Raw genomic sequence first — 18,801 nt, 5'->3', positions numbered from 1 at the left:
GGAAAAGAAGATGTTTACACGGAGAAATTACCAGGCTGAAACGACTGGTTTGGAGGGTAGGATAGTTTTATGACCCGCCATCTACCGACTGTATAATCCGATTTACGGAACGAACCCGTTGCAGGCACGAATTGCCATGTACGGAATAATGCTGCGCCATTTTCCTCTTTCCCTCTATTTTTTCTTCTTGTTTGTTCCCGTTGTTACGGCGCTCGTAACCCCGAGGGCTGGTTTTTCATGCTCTGGCGCACTGTAACCGATCGCACTGAAAGCCGATAGTTCCTTCGTTGTTACCCCTTTCGCGTGATGAATGAAGGGAGAATTGAAAGGGAGTTTGGCAATTTTGTTTCTCTCTCTCTTTCTTTCTTAGAATACTCCTTCTCGTGAAACTTATCTAGAAAATATACTCTCTCTCTCTCTCTCTCTCTCTCACTGTAGGAAATGTTAACCGAAATGTCTAATTTTATTTTCTCAACACATCTATGGCTACGAAGCCAAGGTACTTAAAAGATTCCAAGTCAGTATCATTAATAATTATTTCAACGACTATAGCCAAATATTTATGGATGCGTAATCTTTCAGGCAACCCTCGAATGTCACTCGTGTTGGTTATGCCATCCCTTTCATGGTCATCGTTCCACATGGACGGCGGAGAGGCCGTTGTACATATTGATTGATGTAACAGTTATTAATTCCCGTTCTCGATTATCGACGCGCTGGTATCTACGCCGGCCCCGTAATGCAATAACGTGCAATAATAGTAACGTAATTTCGCCCCTGTCGGCGTCGACGATCCGCCATTATTCATGATGTAGGTATACGCGAGAAACGACACGGGGAATACGACATTATGGTTGCAGCTAATCCCCGTCCTTCGTTTCGTCGTTTTACCCATGAGTTGAAGGGAATACTTCAAGATTCATTCTTGAAAAGGTGACGATATCGATAATAGTGCTCTTCGATATTTGAAATAAAAGAGATTAAATATAAGTGAAGTATGTTATTTGTCGCGATTGGGACTTTCTAGAGCGCCTGTCTCGTCTATCCTTCGAGAGCCTCAAATCCAGACGTAATTACCCTAAAAATGGAGCATCCCCGTGGACGATGTTAATCGTAACGATAATGAGCATCTAGATTCACGTGAAGTAGCGATTTTTATTATCAGGGACGCTTTATGCGATCCATTATATACCCCTGCGTGTTATTGCTGTTCATTTTCTGGATAATTTCATGGATTCCATTAATGCACCAGCTAGTGGGGGCGCTATTATGTTTGAGCGGTTCGTTCGTGGGATACGCAGGCCGAGCTTAAATATAATTAGTCTTCGAACGGCACCTTGGAGAATCGTATTGATCTCTGGAGCCACATTGTGGCACCTACAATTCGTGGATTGTAAATAAGATTGTAAAGGGTTCGATTACCACCTTGTTATGGAAGGAGTATGTGTGTCCCATACTTCTACATATAATTCTACTTATAAATTGATTCTAGTCCTGAATACAATTTCATTTATAAATTAATTATCCCGCTGTATGAAATTCTATACATTTTCTGAATATAATTTCACTTATGAATTAATTATACACCTCCATGAAATTCTATATATTTTGTCCACATTATCGTTGGTGAAATATGTTAATTATTCTATTGCAGCGAACGTTACATTATAATTGATCCATGGAACTCAATCTCTTGATGGGCGGAAATGGCCCGGCACACGAAGCAGTGTAATTCGAATGTTAAATAAACAAAATCTCATGCAACATGCATGACATCGAACGAAGCGAAAAATCTCCGAATATGTGAATGGAATCAAAGCCTGTATGTCATAAGCGGTTGGATTTTGTTGGGGGTTTGTGGGGTTGGTGGAGGAGGGTTGCTAATGCAAGCAGTATCACGTGTTTTAACTTCCATCGAATATTCAATATTGCGCCCGGCAAATGCCACTCGCGGATCAAATGAAGAATTTATTTTCACCGGCGCGGCGTAACGATAAATCGGCCAAATGAAAAATAAAGAAGCTGGCCGTTAACGTCAACAGATACAAGAAATAAAAATGAAAGGGGCGATGGGGGATCGAAACAGCGAGACTAACGAGATGCCTGCGTGACAAAAGTGTACACCGATTACGCGAATTCCAGACTTTCCGTGCTTTTCAATTCGTTTCAGATGCATCGACATTACTTACACTGCAGAGTGAATTTTAAAGTAATTCCTTTGTTCGAAATAATTTTGTTAAAATTGTGTAATAGAATCAGCTTTGTAAGAAAGTATTTTTCTATCAATTTTTTTTTTTTTTTTTTATGGGAGAACTGAAATGTTAAATATAAAAATACCAATAAAAATAACCAACGGAAACGGATATTTTTTAAAAAATCACGACGATGGCCACCCTAAATAATAATGCCTACGAGTTTAAACGCTTCATGATGGAATATTCGATATGATTAATTAAATCCGCTCGCGCAACCGGTGCCTGGAAATCCGTCGAATTTCCCGACGGCTCGACGGATTATATTTATGAATCGCTGAAAATCAATGACGTTTCTTTCGCTCAGGGGCAGCAGCGCTGCATCCGATACGCGGGCGAGGTTTTGTTTAATTATCATCAATAGTTATTTTGCTATCAGCGGCGGGATATCTGATTTCACGTTTGGAAAGAGCCATCATCCTCATTTAGCTATATCCATGTATTTAAATAGTTACTGGACATAAGCGCTAGCATAGAAAATCATGAATAATTTCAAGAATTAATTAACATTTCTTCGATATATTACGACTGTTGATTTAGAAATCGAACGACTAGGACCTGGAAAATGAAAATTATTTTGATTCGAACGAAACTCGACACGTTTTTCACCGCGCCATTTTACCACGACTTTTCACCGACATATGCGCGCGCTTCCGCGAAAAATCCCGCGGGAAATCAAGGCCTCAAAGGTTCGTGTGCCGAGAAGCGTGCACGTAGTCGAGAAATGTTTGAACGACAATGCTGTAATTTTTACCGAACAGTTTTTCGAACGATCTTTCGACTGAATTCTTGCGATTTCGACCAAAATAATCGCACCACGTTTCCAAAGATTCCGTTCTGTAGTTGCAGCACGTCTCGTCAAATTGTGAACTGAATAGTAACGTAATTTATAACTTGCCTCTTAGCGTATATAATCCTACAGGCTTTCAGCGAATGTAGTTTCAACGGTTCAGTAATCTCTAAAGTACTGCAGATTTATTGTAAACTTATGTTCTACAGATCGATACAGATTCTGTAATCCTGCAGGCATTTAGGAAATGTAGTCTGCATAGTTTCAGGTCCTAAAATCCTATTACCACGGAATCGAACATTCGTAAGAGAGATTACACTGATATACGGTAACAAAGTTCTACGAGTAGTCTAAAACATTCCCAAAGGTAATGTTCAAAAGTATCGTGAAAAGGGTCAAGTATCAATCATTCGGTACCAGGGATCTATGATTAATGGGAAGTTAAGCAGCTTCCTGACGTTTCGATTCGATCGTTTCAGTCGTTCGAGCGTATAAAACAAAGAGACAGGCTTGTCTGTCATTGATCCAAGAGCTTTCCTTGTCCTGGTTAACGGGGAAAAAATGGATTCCTTGATTTCCCTCTGATTTATCGTCAACCGATTTCTCTGGAATGATCGTTCCGTACAAGATCCTTTCTCTTAAAGCACAGACTTCCAAAATCGTAATTCAGTGTAAACATTGTTTAATCTTCATAAACTACCTTCTACTTTAAGACAGAATATTATCGCGAATACTCAGACAGTATGTTTACTCCTGTTTACGGTTCATTATCTTCAACGAGTTTAAAATTATTTAGGTCCAGAGGCTTTTCCTCGAGCACTTTAAATGTATTAAATTCATATACATATACTATCGAGAGACAATGTTCGTAAATCCTCCTTTAATTGCTTTCTCTCTGCATCATTTATTGGCGTTTCCACGGGATATAGTAGAGTTGCCAGACGTCTGTCAATAGACAGTTGGAGAAATAGAATAAGCACTTTCTGATTTTAAGGAGATACTTTTATTTAATTTAAGAAGTAACGAACATTTTTCTATGTAAATTTGAAGAGTAAAATTTCTTGTACACAGTGTGATCACCGTAAAAAAAAAAAAGGGAGTACTTTATATCGAAGCGCGCCGAAAACACAAACTAAAAACGAAAGGTTTTACCCTGAGAGAGAAATGGGAAAGGAAAGGACTTTTTCCGCGCCGACGATCATCACGAACATAAATAAAGGGGCTCGGTCGAATGGCGCGCGCCATTATTCGTTGCAAGAGCGGCAAAGCGATGTAAAAAATACGGAAATTTGTCACCCGAACGAAACACCGCCGATATTTGCGTCAATAACGAGCAATAACGGCAAAGTCTGTTCCAATACTCGCTTCGCAACCGAATAAAAAATAAAAAAAACTTGCACGTTGATGGAGAACTTTGACGATATTAGTACAGACGGTACGAAATTTTTTATTTTTCACATAATTACATAAAAGAAATTAATGATTATAGAGGTAAAGACATGAATATTCTAACCTTGGTTTAGTAAAAATCTCGATTTTATCTTACCTATCAATTCCCTATTATTTTGAAATATATGTAAATCTGAAATATCCATTAACAATAGTTTACTTTGACATTTCAAGCTTCCTGTGCCTCCAATTACTTTCTAAAACTACCGCTAAAAGGATATTCGAGTAGATTCTAAAAGGGTTGATGCCCTCGATTTCGGGAAAGCCCCTGAAGCGACGGAACATATGGTCAAAATTCTGGTTTGCATCACGCAACATTCGCAGCCATGTTCGCCACTGGCCCGTAGGGCTAATAATCGCAACTGGCAGTAGCCAATTACAACAAGGAGAAATAGACAAAACAGTAACTGTTTAATACTTGTGAAAAATCAACAATGTCGCATCCATTTATTTATTAATAATTTATCAAATTTGTTCTTAGGACCAAAAATAGTAACACTCAAAAATAAAGGATTTTCAGTCCCATTTCCGTCCAAAGAACAATTATCAAATGCGCATTGTGTATATTGTCTATGTCACGGTGCAAACATCGAATTATTTATCTCATTTGTGTTAGTACGTCGGTTAATTCCATAAATAGCAGGTAATAATTACGCTCTTGTAGTAAACAATATATTATATTATTTACCGGATCACCATACTGGAAATTAATTAAATGCAGCTGCTCATATAACAAGTTCTATGTTTCTCTGAATATACACATGTATACTTAACGTGTCATAGAATTGGAATGTACGGTTTGTTAAATTTCCATAATATTTCTATGTTATTAATTAATTTGACGATTGCAGTTTGCCAAATAAGCCAGTTAATAGTAGAAAACTCGCAAAAGAAATGTTTTATTGTTAGTAATTTTAGAAGTAGGATCCCTTATCAATCAAATCAAATAAAATAATATATGGACACATAACAAAATTAATGGACGTAATTTTCTCAGGGTCGACGTTCATTAAGTTCTGTTTCGTCAGTTTTGATTTATTCTAGCAAAAAAATCGAAAACACCCCCTTGATAATTGGTGAATAAATTTTTTGCTGAGTACATGAATCGAGTGTTGAAACTGTTTCGCGTTGGTCTGAATAATAAAGAGTTTAATTTCGACGTTGAGAAAATATTAATGCGTTCGCTCCGACTATTTTCACCCAGTGAATCGTTTGCAACGTAATTTCGAAACGAATTTGATGAAAATGAACGCGACTGTGTTGTAATTTTTTAATTTAATTAAAAGTTAAAAATAGAGGGAGGGGGTAGTGAGAGTTAATTAAGGTAATTTCTTTTCTCTCCCAGCCGTTGGGCAAAACTGGAACAGAGTTGTGCAGTTTTTTGTCAATTTAAGAGCTTTTAATTGACTTGAAACAGCTAAAGATGAAAAAGTGAGTCGCTAAAAAATAAATCAACAAGTACTCGATATTAAACAAGTCAAATTCATTTTCGTTTATTTAACAATAATAAATACCGTGCGTCAAAAATTCATTTTTTTTATTCCTTCAAAATGAGTGACACGAAGAATTCAATTCACACCATAATTTTAATTATTTTTTCATATTGCATTGGTCTTTTATTGGCTGAATATGACGTTGATTAATTCAATATCACGTCCTGGATATGTAAAATTTACATTCGACGACAAATATTTCGGATTTTTCCCACGATCTGATTTAAAAAATGTTTTCAAGAGGCACAATGCACCTGCGTGTCTCTAGCTTTATAAATAAACTTCCAATTTAATTTAAAAAATGAATTTTAACAAACAAACCGTTGTTTGATGATGAATATTTGCCCAGTATTGAAATTTTATAAGAAATACAACAAGTTATTGATTTTAACCACGTATTTTCTTTCATGTTGCAGATATTCACACGTTTTGGCAAAGTTCTAAAAATCGTCACCTTCACAAAAAATAGTAAGTATATGTACCATGACTCTATATTCGAATGTTATTATTAAGTATATTCGATGTAGGAACATTTGTTTCCGCGAAAAGCTTTGATTTCTGCCTCGGGTTCGTTACGGGTCCAACAACAAGTTGTGAGAGATGTTTGTTGCTTCCTGCCGGAGCTTTCCATTAAGGAAACAAGTTACTAAATCACCTCGTGGGGGTAACACACTTTCCAGTATTAAATTCGTTCTTGATTTTTCTCCTGCTAAAGCTTCCTCTGTTAAGAAGGCAACAGCTACTGAGCCACCCTGTATATAGATGCTACTCTCACGGGCAGACATGCCACGGCACTTTAGTACTTCAGTGTGCTTCAAGTGTATTCCGGCCCAGCGACGCCGACGCCGACGCCGCTGCGCGCACTTGGCGCCGTTAGTACTTTCGGTATTGCGCTCAAGTGTTTCAAAGGGTGTCTCGAAAGCACCTATGTTTCCTGGCTCTGTTATCGAGTCGAGGCGAATTGGAGGCCAGAGAGAGGGTCGACATTGGATCTGTTGCCATCTCGAATGCCTTATAAATATCTTTAAAAATACCAATTTAATGAATTAACTTTATTCAAGGAGAGAGATACGAGTACTCGTTATTTAAACCTTAAAAAAATTACCACGTGATATAAAGCTCTAGGAACTGATGTAATAACCGCGATCTGTCGGTGTTGCTCCAACAATTAGTTTGAAATCAGAAAGGGGCACGTTTGGTTGAACAAAAGCTGGGCAGAATTTTCAAAGGACAACCGGACAAATAGCGGTTGATTGGTGAAATCACGGAGGCACGGATTTTAAATTAAACCGAAGGCGAGCTTTCAGTGTCCAATTAAGGTTTCATTCGGTCAAGTGGCTGCTCGCTCGTTCGATCTTCATATTTTTTTTTTTTTTCGTCCCTTTCCTCCCTATTCCGCCACTCGTCGATTCGATTTCGAGTAATCACGGCCTCTATTTTCGATGCCAGCTTCGTGCGGTCTGTATCAAATCTCGATCTGCGCCTTTTACACAACCCAATAAAGCGTACCGAACTGTCGTTGATTTTCAGGAAATTACATTCACAGGTTTACTCGCATTATTTTCTCGCATCAAGTTAAAGTCCACATATTCCCGACGCAGTAGCTTCTAAGATAACATGCAAAGCACAGGTAGAGAATCGTTGTCTTGAAACAGGTCGTCTCATTTTTTTAATTCTCCTGCGGATTAATTTTGAGAAAAGTTTTAATCGAGATAGACGTTTCAATTAACTCGTGAAAGTAACGAATAAATACATCGCAACGGTCTTTTGACCAAAGAAAGTCGATTATTTAATTTCTTAGTAAACGTAGTAAAGTACGTTTTTAAGTAAAAACGTAATTTTGTCTTGCAAATAAAATTGCAAAATAACCGTTACATCTGCAGGAGATGTTTCTGAAGAATTTCATTGAAAAATCTGTTCCGTGAATCTTGCTGCATACGCTTAAAAATTGTCTAAAGGAACGCGTAATTTATAAACAAATTGCTAGTAAATGGTAAATTGTTGCCTAACCGAAATTGCGTCTGACACCGACGGAAAGAACGGTGAACGAGCATGAAAGCCTCGAGCTGCCCCAAGCGTTTTCCGCCGTGTTCGTCAAAGATAACTGAGGCAAGAATTTCAATTTGAGGAGGAAGGCACTTCTTTTTCTCAACGTTATACGCCAGTATTTCAAATTAAAAACACACACTCAGGCCCCTTCTCGTTCTGTATTTTTCTTCATTCTACACGCTTCCTGCGAGGCCCCGCGGCGCCTGGAAATCATATTTTTCATTTCATTTCATTTGAAACACGCTTCAGGAACGGATTCGTGCAGGAATGTGACTGCTTTTCTTTTTCAGGTGCCCCAGTCGTGTTAATTCCAAGACGTTTGCCTTTTCCCTCAAATCCAACAATATTCACAAACCGTACAAATTGTTGAACAATGATTAAAGTGAATGAAACAGCAATCAGAATTTAACGATTACAAATTACCAACATTTGCTCGACCCATAGAATCGACGGAAATATAATCTCAATCGTGCGCTTTACAAAGAGATAAAAAAAGGAGTAAAAATAAAAACACGATGGTCGTTGATTAAAACAAAAGTTAATAAAATCGTCGGTGATTGTTTTGGGTTTTATTCGGGAGGGGACACGCGTCGCCCTAGGGAATATTTTTAACGTTAATGTTGGATTTCGTGCGCCTAAAAGCACAGAACATTTTTTTTTTTTGTGTGGATATAATGCTACAACAGGATATGGAGTTTTTCGCCGGGGGCAGCGTTATTCAATTTCCATCGTTATTTGATCGTGGCGGTAATAAAAATTCTCCGCGGTGAAAAAAGTGTCCGACAACCCAACATATTACTGGGAAACGAGCTCCTTTTATTTCCATTTAATTTCAGCTTCATTTAATTTCCACCCGCAACGGAAAACGCAAACGGCCGTGAAAACTGCATTCAATTTTCGAAGATCAAACGACATTCCTCCCTGCAGCTATCAATAATTTTTTCTTTCGAACCAGTTCAGGTTTTCAGACCTTCGCGCTTTCTAATTTCTATGACTTTGAAATATGGTGCATGCGTACAGCTGCACACCTCTTTTCTAATCTTCAAATTAGATGAAATCGAAACGCCTATCGATCAACTTTGAGGCAGGTACGATATTTAATTAAAGTCTAACGGAGTCGTCGTTTTGTTTTGTTTCAGGCACTTTCCAGGCACTAATACAGTACGCGGATATGCTGTCAGCCCAAACTGCTAAACTGGTAAGTACCCGCTTGGGTGTTGCTCCCTATTTCCTTCCATTCTTCCTATTTTGTATTTCAACGCATATGGAATTCTTTTTATGGGGTATCCGCCGTCTCTAGGGACGAATCGACATTTTTCGTGGAATATTTTCAGAACCATTGCCATCCATTAAAAGCTCCAGATGTTGCGATGCAAATTTTTATTGCTACCCGGTACATTTACCTTGAAACGACTTGGTTTTTATTAACGATGAAGATACCTCTCTCCCTCACCTATTTGCATTGTAAAGTCACTTTTTGTTTCGTTTGTAATTAACTACAAGCCTGTGGTGATAAATTGAAACAACGAAGGAAATACGAAAGGGAATATTAGAGAAAATTATAATCAAACTGAACGCCTTATTAAGGAAAGGAAAAAAAAATTACCGAAACTGAGTTAGTCTTACATCTTTAAACTTTAATTTTCAATTTTATCTCTTACCCTACGATGCCCTTACTTTTCTATTTGGGGATTTGATTCTTCTACTGAAATCCTCTTAGAAATAAGTCCTCGTTCTGTCGGCGAACGCATTCGATCAAAGTTTACAGAGTTTCGAAAGTCGATTGAAGAAAAATGTTATTCTGTATAATTTGAGTAACGTTCTGTGGAATGCAATGCAAACTTTTTAAAACTCAGTTCCAAAAACGCTGCTTTTTGGCGGGATTCGCGATAGATGACGCGTCTAGCACGATTTCCTCTTCAAGGTACGAGATAATGCAGAATTTTTCACAGGTCGGGTTGGCAAAAACGCTCGGCTGCCACTTGCGGCGCGGTGAAACCGTTTCAGCATTCGCTTTATGGCCATGTTTCTCTGACTTCCGTTAAATTGCAAAATCGCATTCGCCAGCCCGCCGGCAGAAACGAACCGACAAAGGCTTTTTTTCCGTCGGTGGATGGGGGCACGGAGTCGTCCAGCGAGTTGGGGTGGAGGTTGCGGGAAGAAAAAACGGATTTTCGCTCGGCCGAAGGGGCGAAAAGAGAAGTGGGGGTGTGTGGTAAACAATCGATGCAGGAACGGTGAAAACTCTCTCGCGGTAATCGAATTTCTTTGGTCGTTCGAGAGCGGACGAACGAGTTCTCTGCGTTGCCGGCGAATTCGATTACAGCAGAAAAATTCGAATCCGCGCCGCGTTTTATTATCCGCCCTGCACCGGCGGTAGACGCTCGTCAAAATTCGCCAAATCTCTCGGTGGCCACGAATCAAGTTCCCTCGGCTGCTCGATCTCCAACGGCTCCCTTGTGTTGCTTATTATAACCTTAATATGCAGTATACGTTCTTCAAAATAGTTGGGAAGGACTGCATTCGATAGGGGAAATCGTGACTTTAATAGCGCACTTTGTTTCAAGCGAATAGGTTAATTGGTCCTCAAGATATGAGACTTTAAAATGTAGGTTGACTTGTATGGTAAACGTAAGAAGTAGTTAGAAGCGTCATTAGCAGCCATATAGAAGCGAGCCACTGACGCAGTTTACTTAACGCAAAGTAGTCAGAGTGGGAGATAGTAGAGTATTAAAAAACAGCGTTCCTTATAAATGACAATATCTCTAGAACGAATAATCGTATCGTCATGAAACAAAAACCATTTTAAAGAGAAGAGTTTCCCCAGTCTGCAAATGCTTGCACTTTTAACTACAATACACTCGAGTGTTTGTAGCTAATCATGAACCACTCACTCGTGTAAACTATTTTTTAAATTTAACGCAACTTGGCTAGGGATGGGAACGATATTAAAATAATTTAATCGCAGATACCCAGAGCACTTTGTTAACCCAGATTAGGTATTCTTTGTACGTCAGCGAACTGTACTTTGTCGTTTTGACTGACTGATGAAAAAAAGGGATATTGCATCGCGGATTATGCACGACTACACCGTTGCACGCGTCTCTAACGGATTTTTAATTTTCAAGCCCGATTTCCCTTACGCCCGAGTAATCAGTTTAAAATTATTCCAGTCTCAGCGGTTCCCGACTTTCCGCGTAAGCAATTAATTAACCGGACGCTTTCTGTAAAGCGACCGTTCATAATTACAACGTTCCGCGGAAATTTTTTTCTCAGAAATTAACGGACGTTAACAAACAGTCCCCGTAGTCCGTGAATATTTCAACTGAAATTTGGGAAATAGTCGTGGAAAATTAAATTGGAAATCAGATAAAGGAACTCTGTAACATGTTTACGCGTAACATGCATGTCCTAGATTTGCAGCGAACATTGATTCGTAGTTGAGTTTCACTTGGAAAATATCCACTCCTATTCATTTTACAATAGGACCTCAATTATGTGAATTAATTGGAGGACAAAAGTTATAAAAAAATAGCAGCAAAGTTGTAATATTACTTTCCTGAAACACAACAATTCAAGATGGTTTCTGGATTCATCTAGGTGCTAGAACGTAAAATTCTCCTTCCAGTTCAGGATTCATTCGCGGCATTTCAGGGTCCATTTGGCACTGCCGATACGCGGGGAAAATTGTATAACTGGCCTGAAGGTAGCCTTAACCTACAGGCACCGCCACTGGCCACCTGTACGTTGGTCGGTCGGTAATTATGTATGAAATTCATTAGCCCATGTAAATGGCCGACGGATAGATACAGTCGAAGCTGAGCGCGTACACACAGTTCATGTTGCAACAATGCAAACCAAGTTGTGCATACGCAGGTCAAACACGCGGCTAGGTTTACGTGGACGTGTTTCAAGTGTGTGTGCCTCCGTGCTTGGACGTGCATACGTAATTAGACCGCGTCTTTCCAGCCTGGCTGCGTCGTTACAACTGCATTAGGCACGTTGGCAGTCGTTGTTATTAATGGAGATCAAATAGAGCGGCATCGAAAGAGCCACCTCTGGACATACGTTGGTCCATCCCCTTGCTTTGCCATTGTATGATATAACATGTGTCGCCTGGCGGGGATGATTGAACGGGTGATTAATTAATTAGGTTGACGTAGAATGAGAGCGCGACAGATGGAACTATTGCTATCGACGGAAATATGATTTCTCCCTTGGATTTTTATTATAGTTTGTGAGCTGGAACAGCAACAAATATTTTAGATTCGATTGCGTTCAATTACAATTCTCTTTCTTTTTGCTGTGTTCCAGTCGTTGGAGGGCCAGAACATCTACAACTCCTGCTGCACGTTACGTATCGACTACAGCAAGATGCAAAACTTGAACGTCAAGTTCAATAATGACAAGTCGAGGGATTATACCAACCCCACCCTCCCCAGTGGCGATGCGAATTTGGACGCTGCATCCCTTGCTCTCGGTGGTGAGCTTCTTCCACAATTACTGATGGGCGCCGGATCACAGCCGCGCGCTAGAATACCAGGTTAGTGTGATACAATTTACACGATAAAACTGCCATTCATTCGAGACATAGAGATCGATGCCTCGAGCAGCCGTTAAGTTACGAAATAATTCTATTACCAGTTGAATACAATTTTAAGCTTTCCCATGGGTCTAAAAAATTGGCGTCCTACAAATTCTCAAGTTACCTCGTCGATTTCGCGATACGGCTCCCTCGAAGAGTAACTATTCGCAAATTTGCAACTTTTAACACCCCCGCGACACCTCTTCCCCGTTCATCGGATGGCTAAGACGATAACATCGTTAAGATAGAATTCAATTAACACCCTGATTACGCGGACTCGGTAATAATAGCGTAGAATACAATAATGAAGAAGCAACTGTCTCGAGCCGGCAAAGTATCTATGAAATTAAATTTCCGGCAAGTTCCGTAACTGAGACCCGTGAGTTTAACAGGAAATTGCCGGAGCGTGCCTGTTTTTTTCATTATGAAAATTGAATTCCACCGGATTTTCGCTCGACCACTGTTATCCTGTGTGTTTCCATTATTCTGCGCGCATCAGCCCCCGGGGGCTACTCTCGGTTTGCTTTTTAAAATGTTTCTTTTTTTTTTCTTTTCCTCGTTGTTTCTTTTTTTTAGATTGAGAGAGAAAAGCACTTTTTAATCTATCCTTGCATGTCGGTTTTTAATCGTGACTCGTTCACAGTCTTAGAATTCTCCGCTATTTTTCATTTGATTGTTACGCGGGAAATCCACTATTAATTAATTTTTGAGTAATTCAGAGTATGAAATAAATTAACTAGTCGAAATAAGCTCCTATCTTTCTTGAATAATTTCAATGTCTAGTTACGATAGAATGCCAATTGAATAGTCTGGTGCGAACTGAAACTAAAGTCTATGAAATTCACACAAGACGCAGTGAACGACGCCATTACATTTTACCAGTGGATTTTCATGGAGTCAGTAGCCATTGCGGGATCGATGGGCTCGGAAAATCGATTGATCAATTAGCCGTGCGATTTCCGACCGTTCAGTCCATTAGAATTAATTATATTAATAGGAATGGCGACCCGTTTCTGTCATTCGGGCGTTATGATAAATTGTTATTCCGTGTCTGAGCGAGCCGGCGTGTTTCCCTCCAATTTGCCGCTCGTTTTCAGCTCCATTTTCGAGCAGAATCGAATTGCGTGCGGTCAGACGGTATTATTTCCTCGGGTAAATTAATTAATTGCACCGCAACGAGAGAACGCGATACCACATCGGTCGATGCAACCGCCCGTTTCGATTTTCTCCTAGTCGTTCATCGTTCGTTCTTACTCTCATTCTTCGATTCTCTCCTACTTCAACATCGTTAACGCTAGAACTAGAAATTAAAGAATTGTACAAGTCTCAGTACCCAAGAAAAATAATTTCGATCGTTTCCCTGAATTCTCTAACTTCTTTAAACTGCAAGTGAATTAATTAAAGTGAGCAGTGGGAGGCTCCAGACTCGATTCTTTCTGCGGCCCAACTTCAGACGAATGAAATTTCTTTGCATGCCAGCGAGCGAGCTTTTCCAGCGTTGAAATTAAACTAGGATGCAAGATCAACACAGTTCCAAAATTAAAAGATTTGTCTCATATATTCGAGAGATGAAATAATTTGGTAGCCGAGGAGCACTCAGTTTTAATTTTGACAAATTCGCTATCTCTCGTATCAAGAGTAACGACGTCCAGCCCTTTAACATAGTACAATACCAGTGATTTTTGTTTATCAATGAGCACTTTGTTATTTATTGTTTACAAACGTTGCTAACGCTACCTTGTAAATTTCCTGAAGTAGAGTCCATTGCAGGGGCACCGGGTGTGCTGCCCACGCCCTTTGCGGCCATGCATGGGCTACCTTCGCCCTTGGCGGGTCCCTACAACGGGGTACCACCTGCTGGGGGGCTAGCTGGCCTTGGTGGATTTCCTCTCGGTGCGGCAGGACTTGGAATGCGCGTGCCAACCAATGCGCAAACCTCAGCGGTGTTGCTCGTCAGCAACCTGAACGAAGAGGTAAGTGGCTTCCGATTGGTAGCGTTCGATAGGTCGTTGCTATACTAGCATGTCGAGGACATGTGTAGTTCCAAGATGGAGACACGAAGCAAAATTAAGAGATGGGAATAAATTGTCGAAACAATTTGGATCGTTGCTCTGCTTTGCAAAATATTGATTTTCATTTTTGAGAAGAATCTGAAACGGGTTTTTATTTATAAGGAAAAGGGAGTAGAATATATTCTTCATTCTGCAGGAGAGTTTGTAAAAAGGTTTACAAATTTCTTCTAGATTTCTTCGTGTCTTTAATCATCCATTAAAGCGTGCAGAACGTCGATACGAACCAATAACTATAGACAATATCTGTACTATCGACGAACTGTGCACTTTTGATTAGGCTAATCTTCATTTCACACTGAGGGAAATGGTCTTTAAAATTTGATCGACGTATGAATTATATACAATAATTTCTATAATATTCTAGAGCAATTTCTAATCAATTATCATTGCTTTTCAATATGATATTCAATATTTTATATCGTGTTCCAATTATTATAATCACGCGCATTATTAGCCATGTAAAAAGATTCTGCCATTTCTCTCGGTGTCCGCCTATGTACACGAAACTGGCTTAGGTACGTACCTATACAACAAGAGTTATGCAAATACAACGATGTGATTACAACGTAGTGCTACGTAGGCATTCCTTGCAGTCTCTCCATCCCTCGACTCGAGCTTCCCTTGCCGAACAGTGTCCTCGATACGCTATATTTTTTTTATTTTTTATTTCTGTACTACACATCTTTCCACCATCGACTCGAGAACAACGGATAGAGCGAACACGACGTTGTTCTCGTGGAAAAATACCTGAGTTTCATTTCTCCCGTTTGCAATTGGTGGTATCGAGCGAGCGCCCCCTTCGGCAACCAGGAAAATCGAAGTTTCGATGCGTATGCGCCCCTGTTTATGTCACCAACCCTTTATATCTTACCACCTACACCCCCGAACCCTCGATACCCTCTCATTTTCGAAACACACACATAGAAATCGAACGTCACCATTCTCTGTTCTGAGTGATACGTAGCAATGTCGGCTACGACGTTATCTCCACCGAGGCGGCTTTCGTTTACAAAACTAAATTTCAATTGGAGCATATGTTACAAAATCTGCTGTAAAAGTTATTCGGTATCCCTTTTTCTGGTAGTATTATTTCTGAAGTAGATCAGCTCAGTTTATATCGAGAAGGAATACTTATTTATTTATTAATTTCTTTCGCTTTCATTTTGTATAACGTTCTGGAAAGTAAAACAATAAATTAAATGAAATAATTTTATTTTAATTTATTCAAGTGAAGAAACTGAAACGAAAGGCGCCTCACTATGAAACTGTGTGTCGACGTCACACCTCGCAGCTGCAACTATTGTCACTACTGTACTATAACTATGTGTACTACTATCGTTGCGCCGCGCGCACAAGCTTCAACAGTGTCTTTTTCCTCTGGCGAGCAGACGATCGAGTGTACTATGTATTTTTTTTTTCTTGTTTTGTTTTTTTGTTAACCTCCCCTCCCACCGCGAAATCATTCCTACGTTTGGAGGGACGACAAAACCACGAGGGATTCATATTGACGAGAAGGTCCCGCTGTTTCTCTGCTTCTCTACGTCTCTCTGTAACTCTGTCTCTGTTTCTCTACCTGTTTTCTCCACTCACGATTGCGGAGGGCTGACAACTGAAGGAAAATCGACCGGAAAAGCGAATTCCAGCTCTTTCGCTGTTGCTGACATATATTTACGTCGGTGTATTTGTAAACCCCATGCGCTATCAGCGTATATATATATATCATAGAGAATCTGTATTTTCGAATTCCTTTGTTTCTTCACCACACACACATGTTCAATTACTATTAAAGACAATTCAATTTCAATTGATCGATAGTATCTCTATTTCGAATGCTGATAAGAAAATTTTTAGCGAGTATCTGTTTTTGTACCAAGTGATACTTTGGTCTCATTTTGATTCGAGCTTCACTCGAAAGGATCGTTCAATTTTATTTACAGTAATTATCATTAATATTCTATCGCAATTAATATTCTATCGCAATTTTGCATGTCTGTAAATGTTTGTTGGAAACCAACATTTTTCAAGTTATAATTCTAGTGTTCAGAGCTTTTAAGTTCCTTTTGAATCCCACCAGCAAACTTTAACTATTTATATTTCTGCAGCGAAAGGTCTGGAAAGCCCCTAAAAAAAATAGAATCATGAAACTTGTGCGCGTGCCAACACTATACATTGAATCCTATTATACTCGCTGACTACTGACTGGACTCTGTCTGTTCTCTGTGTAGATGGTCACGCCTGACGCTCTCTTTACCCTGTTTGGTACGTCTCTACATTTATATTATTAATTATATTACATTATTAATTATTATATTTACACGCGCGGCACACTTACACCGTTCGAAACACTATACACATCACGCTGAAACAGCGACACGTTCTTCTACGTGTTTGTAAGCCATTTTTTGGAGAGTGAAGAGAATGGCGAAATGAAATTGCCATATTTTTTTTTTTTAAATCATATGTTGGATGAATGCCACACACTAATACATATATCGAAACACGTACAGAGTATAATCTCTAAATCGCTATCGTAACTTTCGGCGTTATCATATCGCAACAAAAGAATTTGTTTCTTATATTCGTTGTGAACTGTTTTCTTTTTATTTTTTTATTTTTTTTTTTTTTTGTAGAGATAACTCGATCATTATCACTCTCCTCTTCACGTATATATAATATAATAGAGAGGATATTTTGTGTTTCGTTCATTTCTTGTATTCTTGTTTAACGTTTTTAATTTTCCGTTATTTTCGTGATTTCAACTTATTTTATTACTACAACTGTTTCATTCGCAAATCCATCACGTTTCATCCATGCCACGATCATCAGTCATCAATGACACATTTTTTTTCATGTTCTCTATTTCCAAGCATCTCTTCTAAATTCGTTTATATTTTATTAATATCAGTTCCAGACACCTTAATATTACAGAAGCTTTCGCTTATTTTACGTAATTCCATAGGAGCTCACCTCTCGGTTAGGCGAACGGTTCAGCTACCCCAAATTATTTATTCGTCTTCTTTAATTCTTTGAGCGTCTTTGTATACGCTATAGAGTATGCTTGCTTTCAAATCTCAGCTCCGAAAGATTCGAAGAATATATGAAGGAATTTTAGCTAACTAAATTGAATGTATTCTTGATCGAGAAAAAGCAAAAACGTTGAAGAAAGTGAACTTATGGTGACGTTTGACAGCGTTCGAGAGCGTTTGAAGTAGCTGAACCGATCACCTCGTTGCATGTCCCAAGTCTTAGTCCGGTCGTACCCCGATCTCGATCGACCAAATTGATTGTCCCGTTCATCATCGATAATCCCTAGATGCCGCCATTATTAAAAGCCTGTTTCTTCGGGCTAAGCGGGCATATTAAAGTAATATTTGCGTGTTGTGCATGTAGGCGTTTACGGGGATGTACAACGTGTGAAGATTCTTTACAACAAGAAGGACTCGGCACTGATTCAGATGGCCGAACCGCATCAGGCTCATTTAGGTAATCAATGAACATTTTTGTATTTCTCTTTGTTTATAGGATTTCTTTATATTGAAACATGTTTTTAATAACGCTCTCTGTGTAACAGCACTGACACACATGGACAAATTGAGAGTATTTGGAAAGCAAATCAAAGTGATGCTGAGCAAGCATCAGACGGTTCAGTTGCCGAAGGAGGGTCAGCCAGATGCTGGTTTGACGAAGGATTACACCAACAGTGCTCTTCACCGATTCAAGAAACCAGGCTCAAAGAATTACCAGAACATCTACCCACCGAGCTCCACCTTGCATTTATCAAATATTCCGTAAGCGAAGCCTGAAAAGCCCTATTTGATTCACAACGTCTACGCTGAGTTTCTGAAAGCTGATGTTGACGTTGACGTACTGTTTGGTGTTTTCAGTGCTACCGTAACCGAAGAGGAAATTAGGGAAGCTTTTATTAAGAATGGCTTCACCGTGAAAGCTTTCAAGTTCTTCCCAAAAGACAGAAAAATGGCCCTCATACAGATGCCTAGCATGGATGACGCAGTCGCTGCTTTGATCGTAAGTGTCACATATGTTCCAGTTTGATCGATAACTAGATCCTTCTAGACATTCTCGAATAGCGTCTAACCATCATCTTTCACTT

At 39.3% G+C, this 18,801-nt stretch overlaps 1 protein-coding gene across 9 annotated transcripts in view; it reads left to right on the top strand.

The window, feature by feature from the left end:
- LOC128893105 (polypyrimidine tract-binding protein 2) overlaps positions 1-18,801 on the top strand; it is a 265,695-nt gene that overhangs the window by 234,004 nt on the left and 12,890 nt on the right. For 7 of the 9 annotated variants that reach the window (XM_054153910.1, XM_054153911.1, XM_054153909.1 and 4 more), the window contains 8 exons: positions 6,401-6,452; positions 9,173-9,231; positions 12,348-12,576; positions 14,374-14,591; positions 16,916-16,949; positions 18,081-18,173; positions 18,262-18,478; positions 18,575-18,716. In XM_054153910.1, coding sequence (XP_054009885.1) covers positions 6,401-6,452; positions 9,173-9,231; positions 12,348-12,576; positions 14,374-14,591; positions 16,916-16,949; positions 18,081-18,173; positions 18,262-18,478; positions 18,575-18,716 — 1,044 coding nt within the window. The remainder of the gene's footprint in view (positions 1-6,400; positions 6,453-9,172; positions 9,232-12,347; positions 12,577-14,373; positions 14,592-16,915; positions 16,950-18,080; positions 18,174-18,261; positions 18,479-18,574; positions 18,717-18,801) is intronic. The other 2 variants (XM_054153904.1, XM_054153903.1) reach the window with 2 other exon arrangements.

Source organism: Hylaeus anthracinus, unplaced genomic scaffold (genome assembly GCF_026225885.1).
Source record: "Hylaeus anthracinus isolate JK02 unplaced genomic scaffold, UHH_iyHylAnth1.0_haploid 2, whole genome shotgun sequence".
In the NCBI taxonomy this organism is placed as follows: Eukaryota; Metazoa; Arthropoda; class Insecta; order Hymenoptera; family Colletidae; genus Hylaeus; species Hylaeus anthracinus.
The sequence above is the reverse complement of the archived record's forward strand: the minus strand, read 5'-3'. Positions and strand labels throughout refer to the sequence as shown.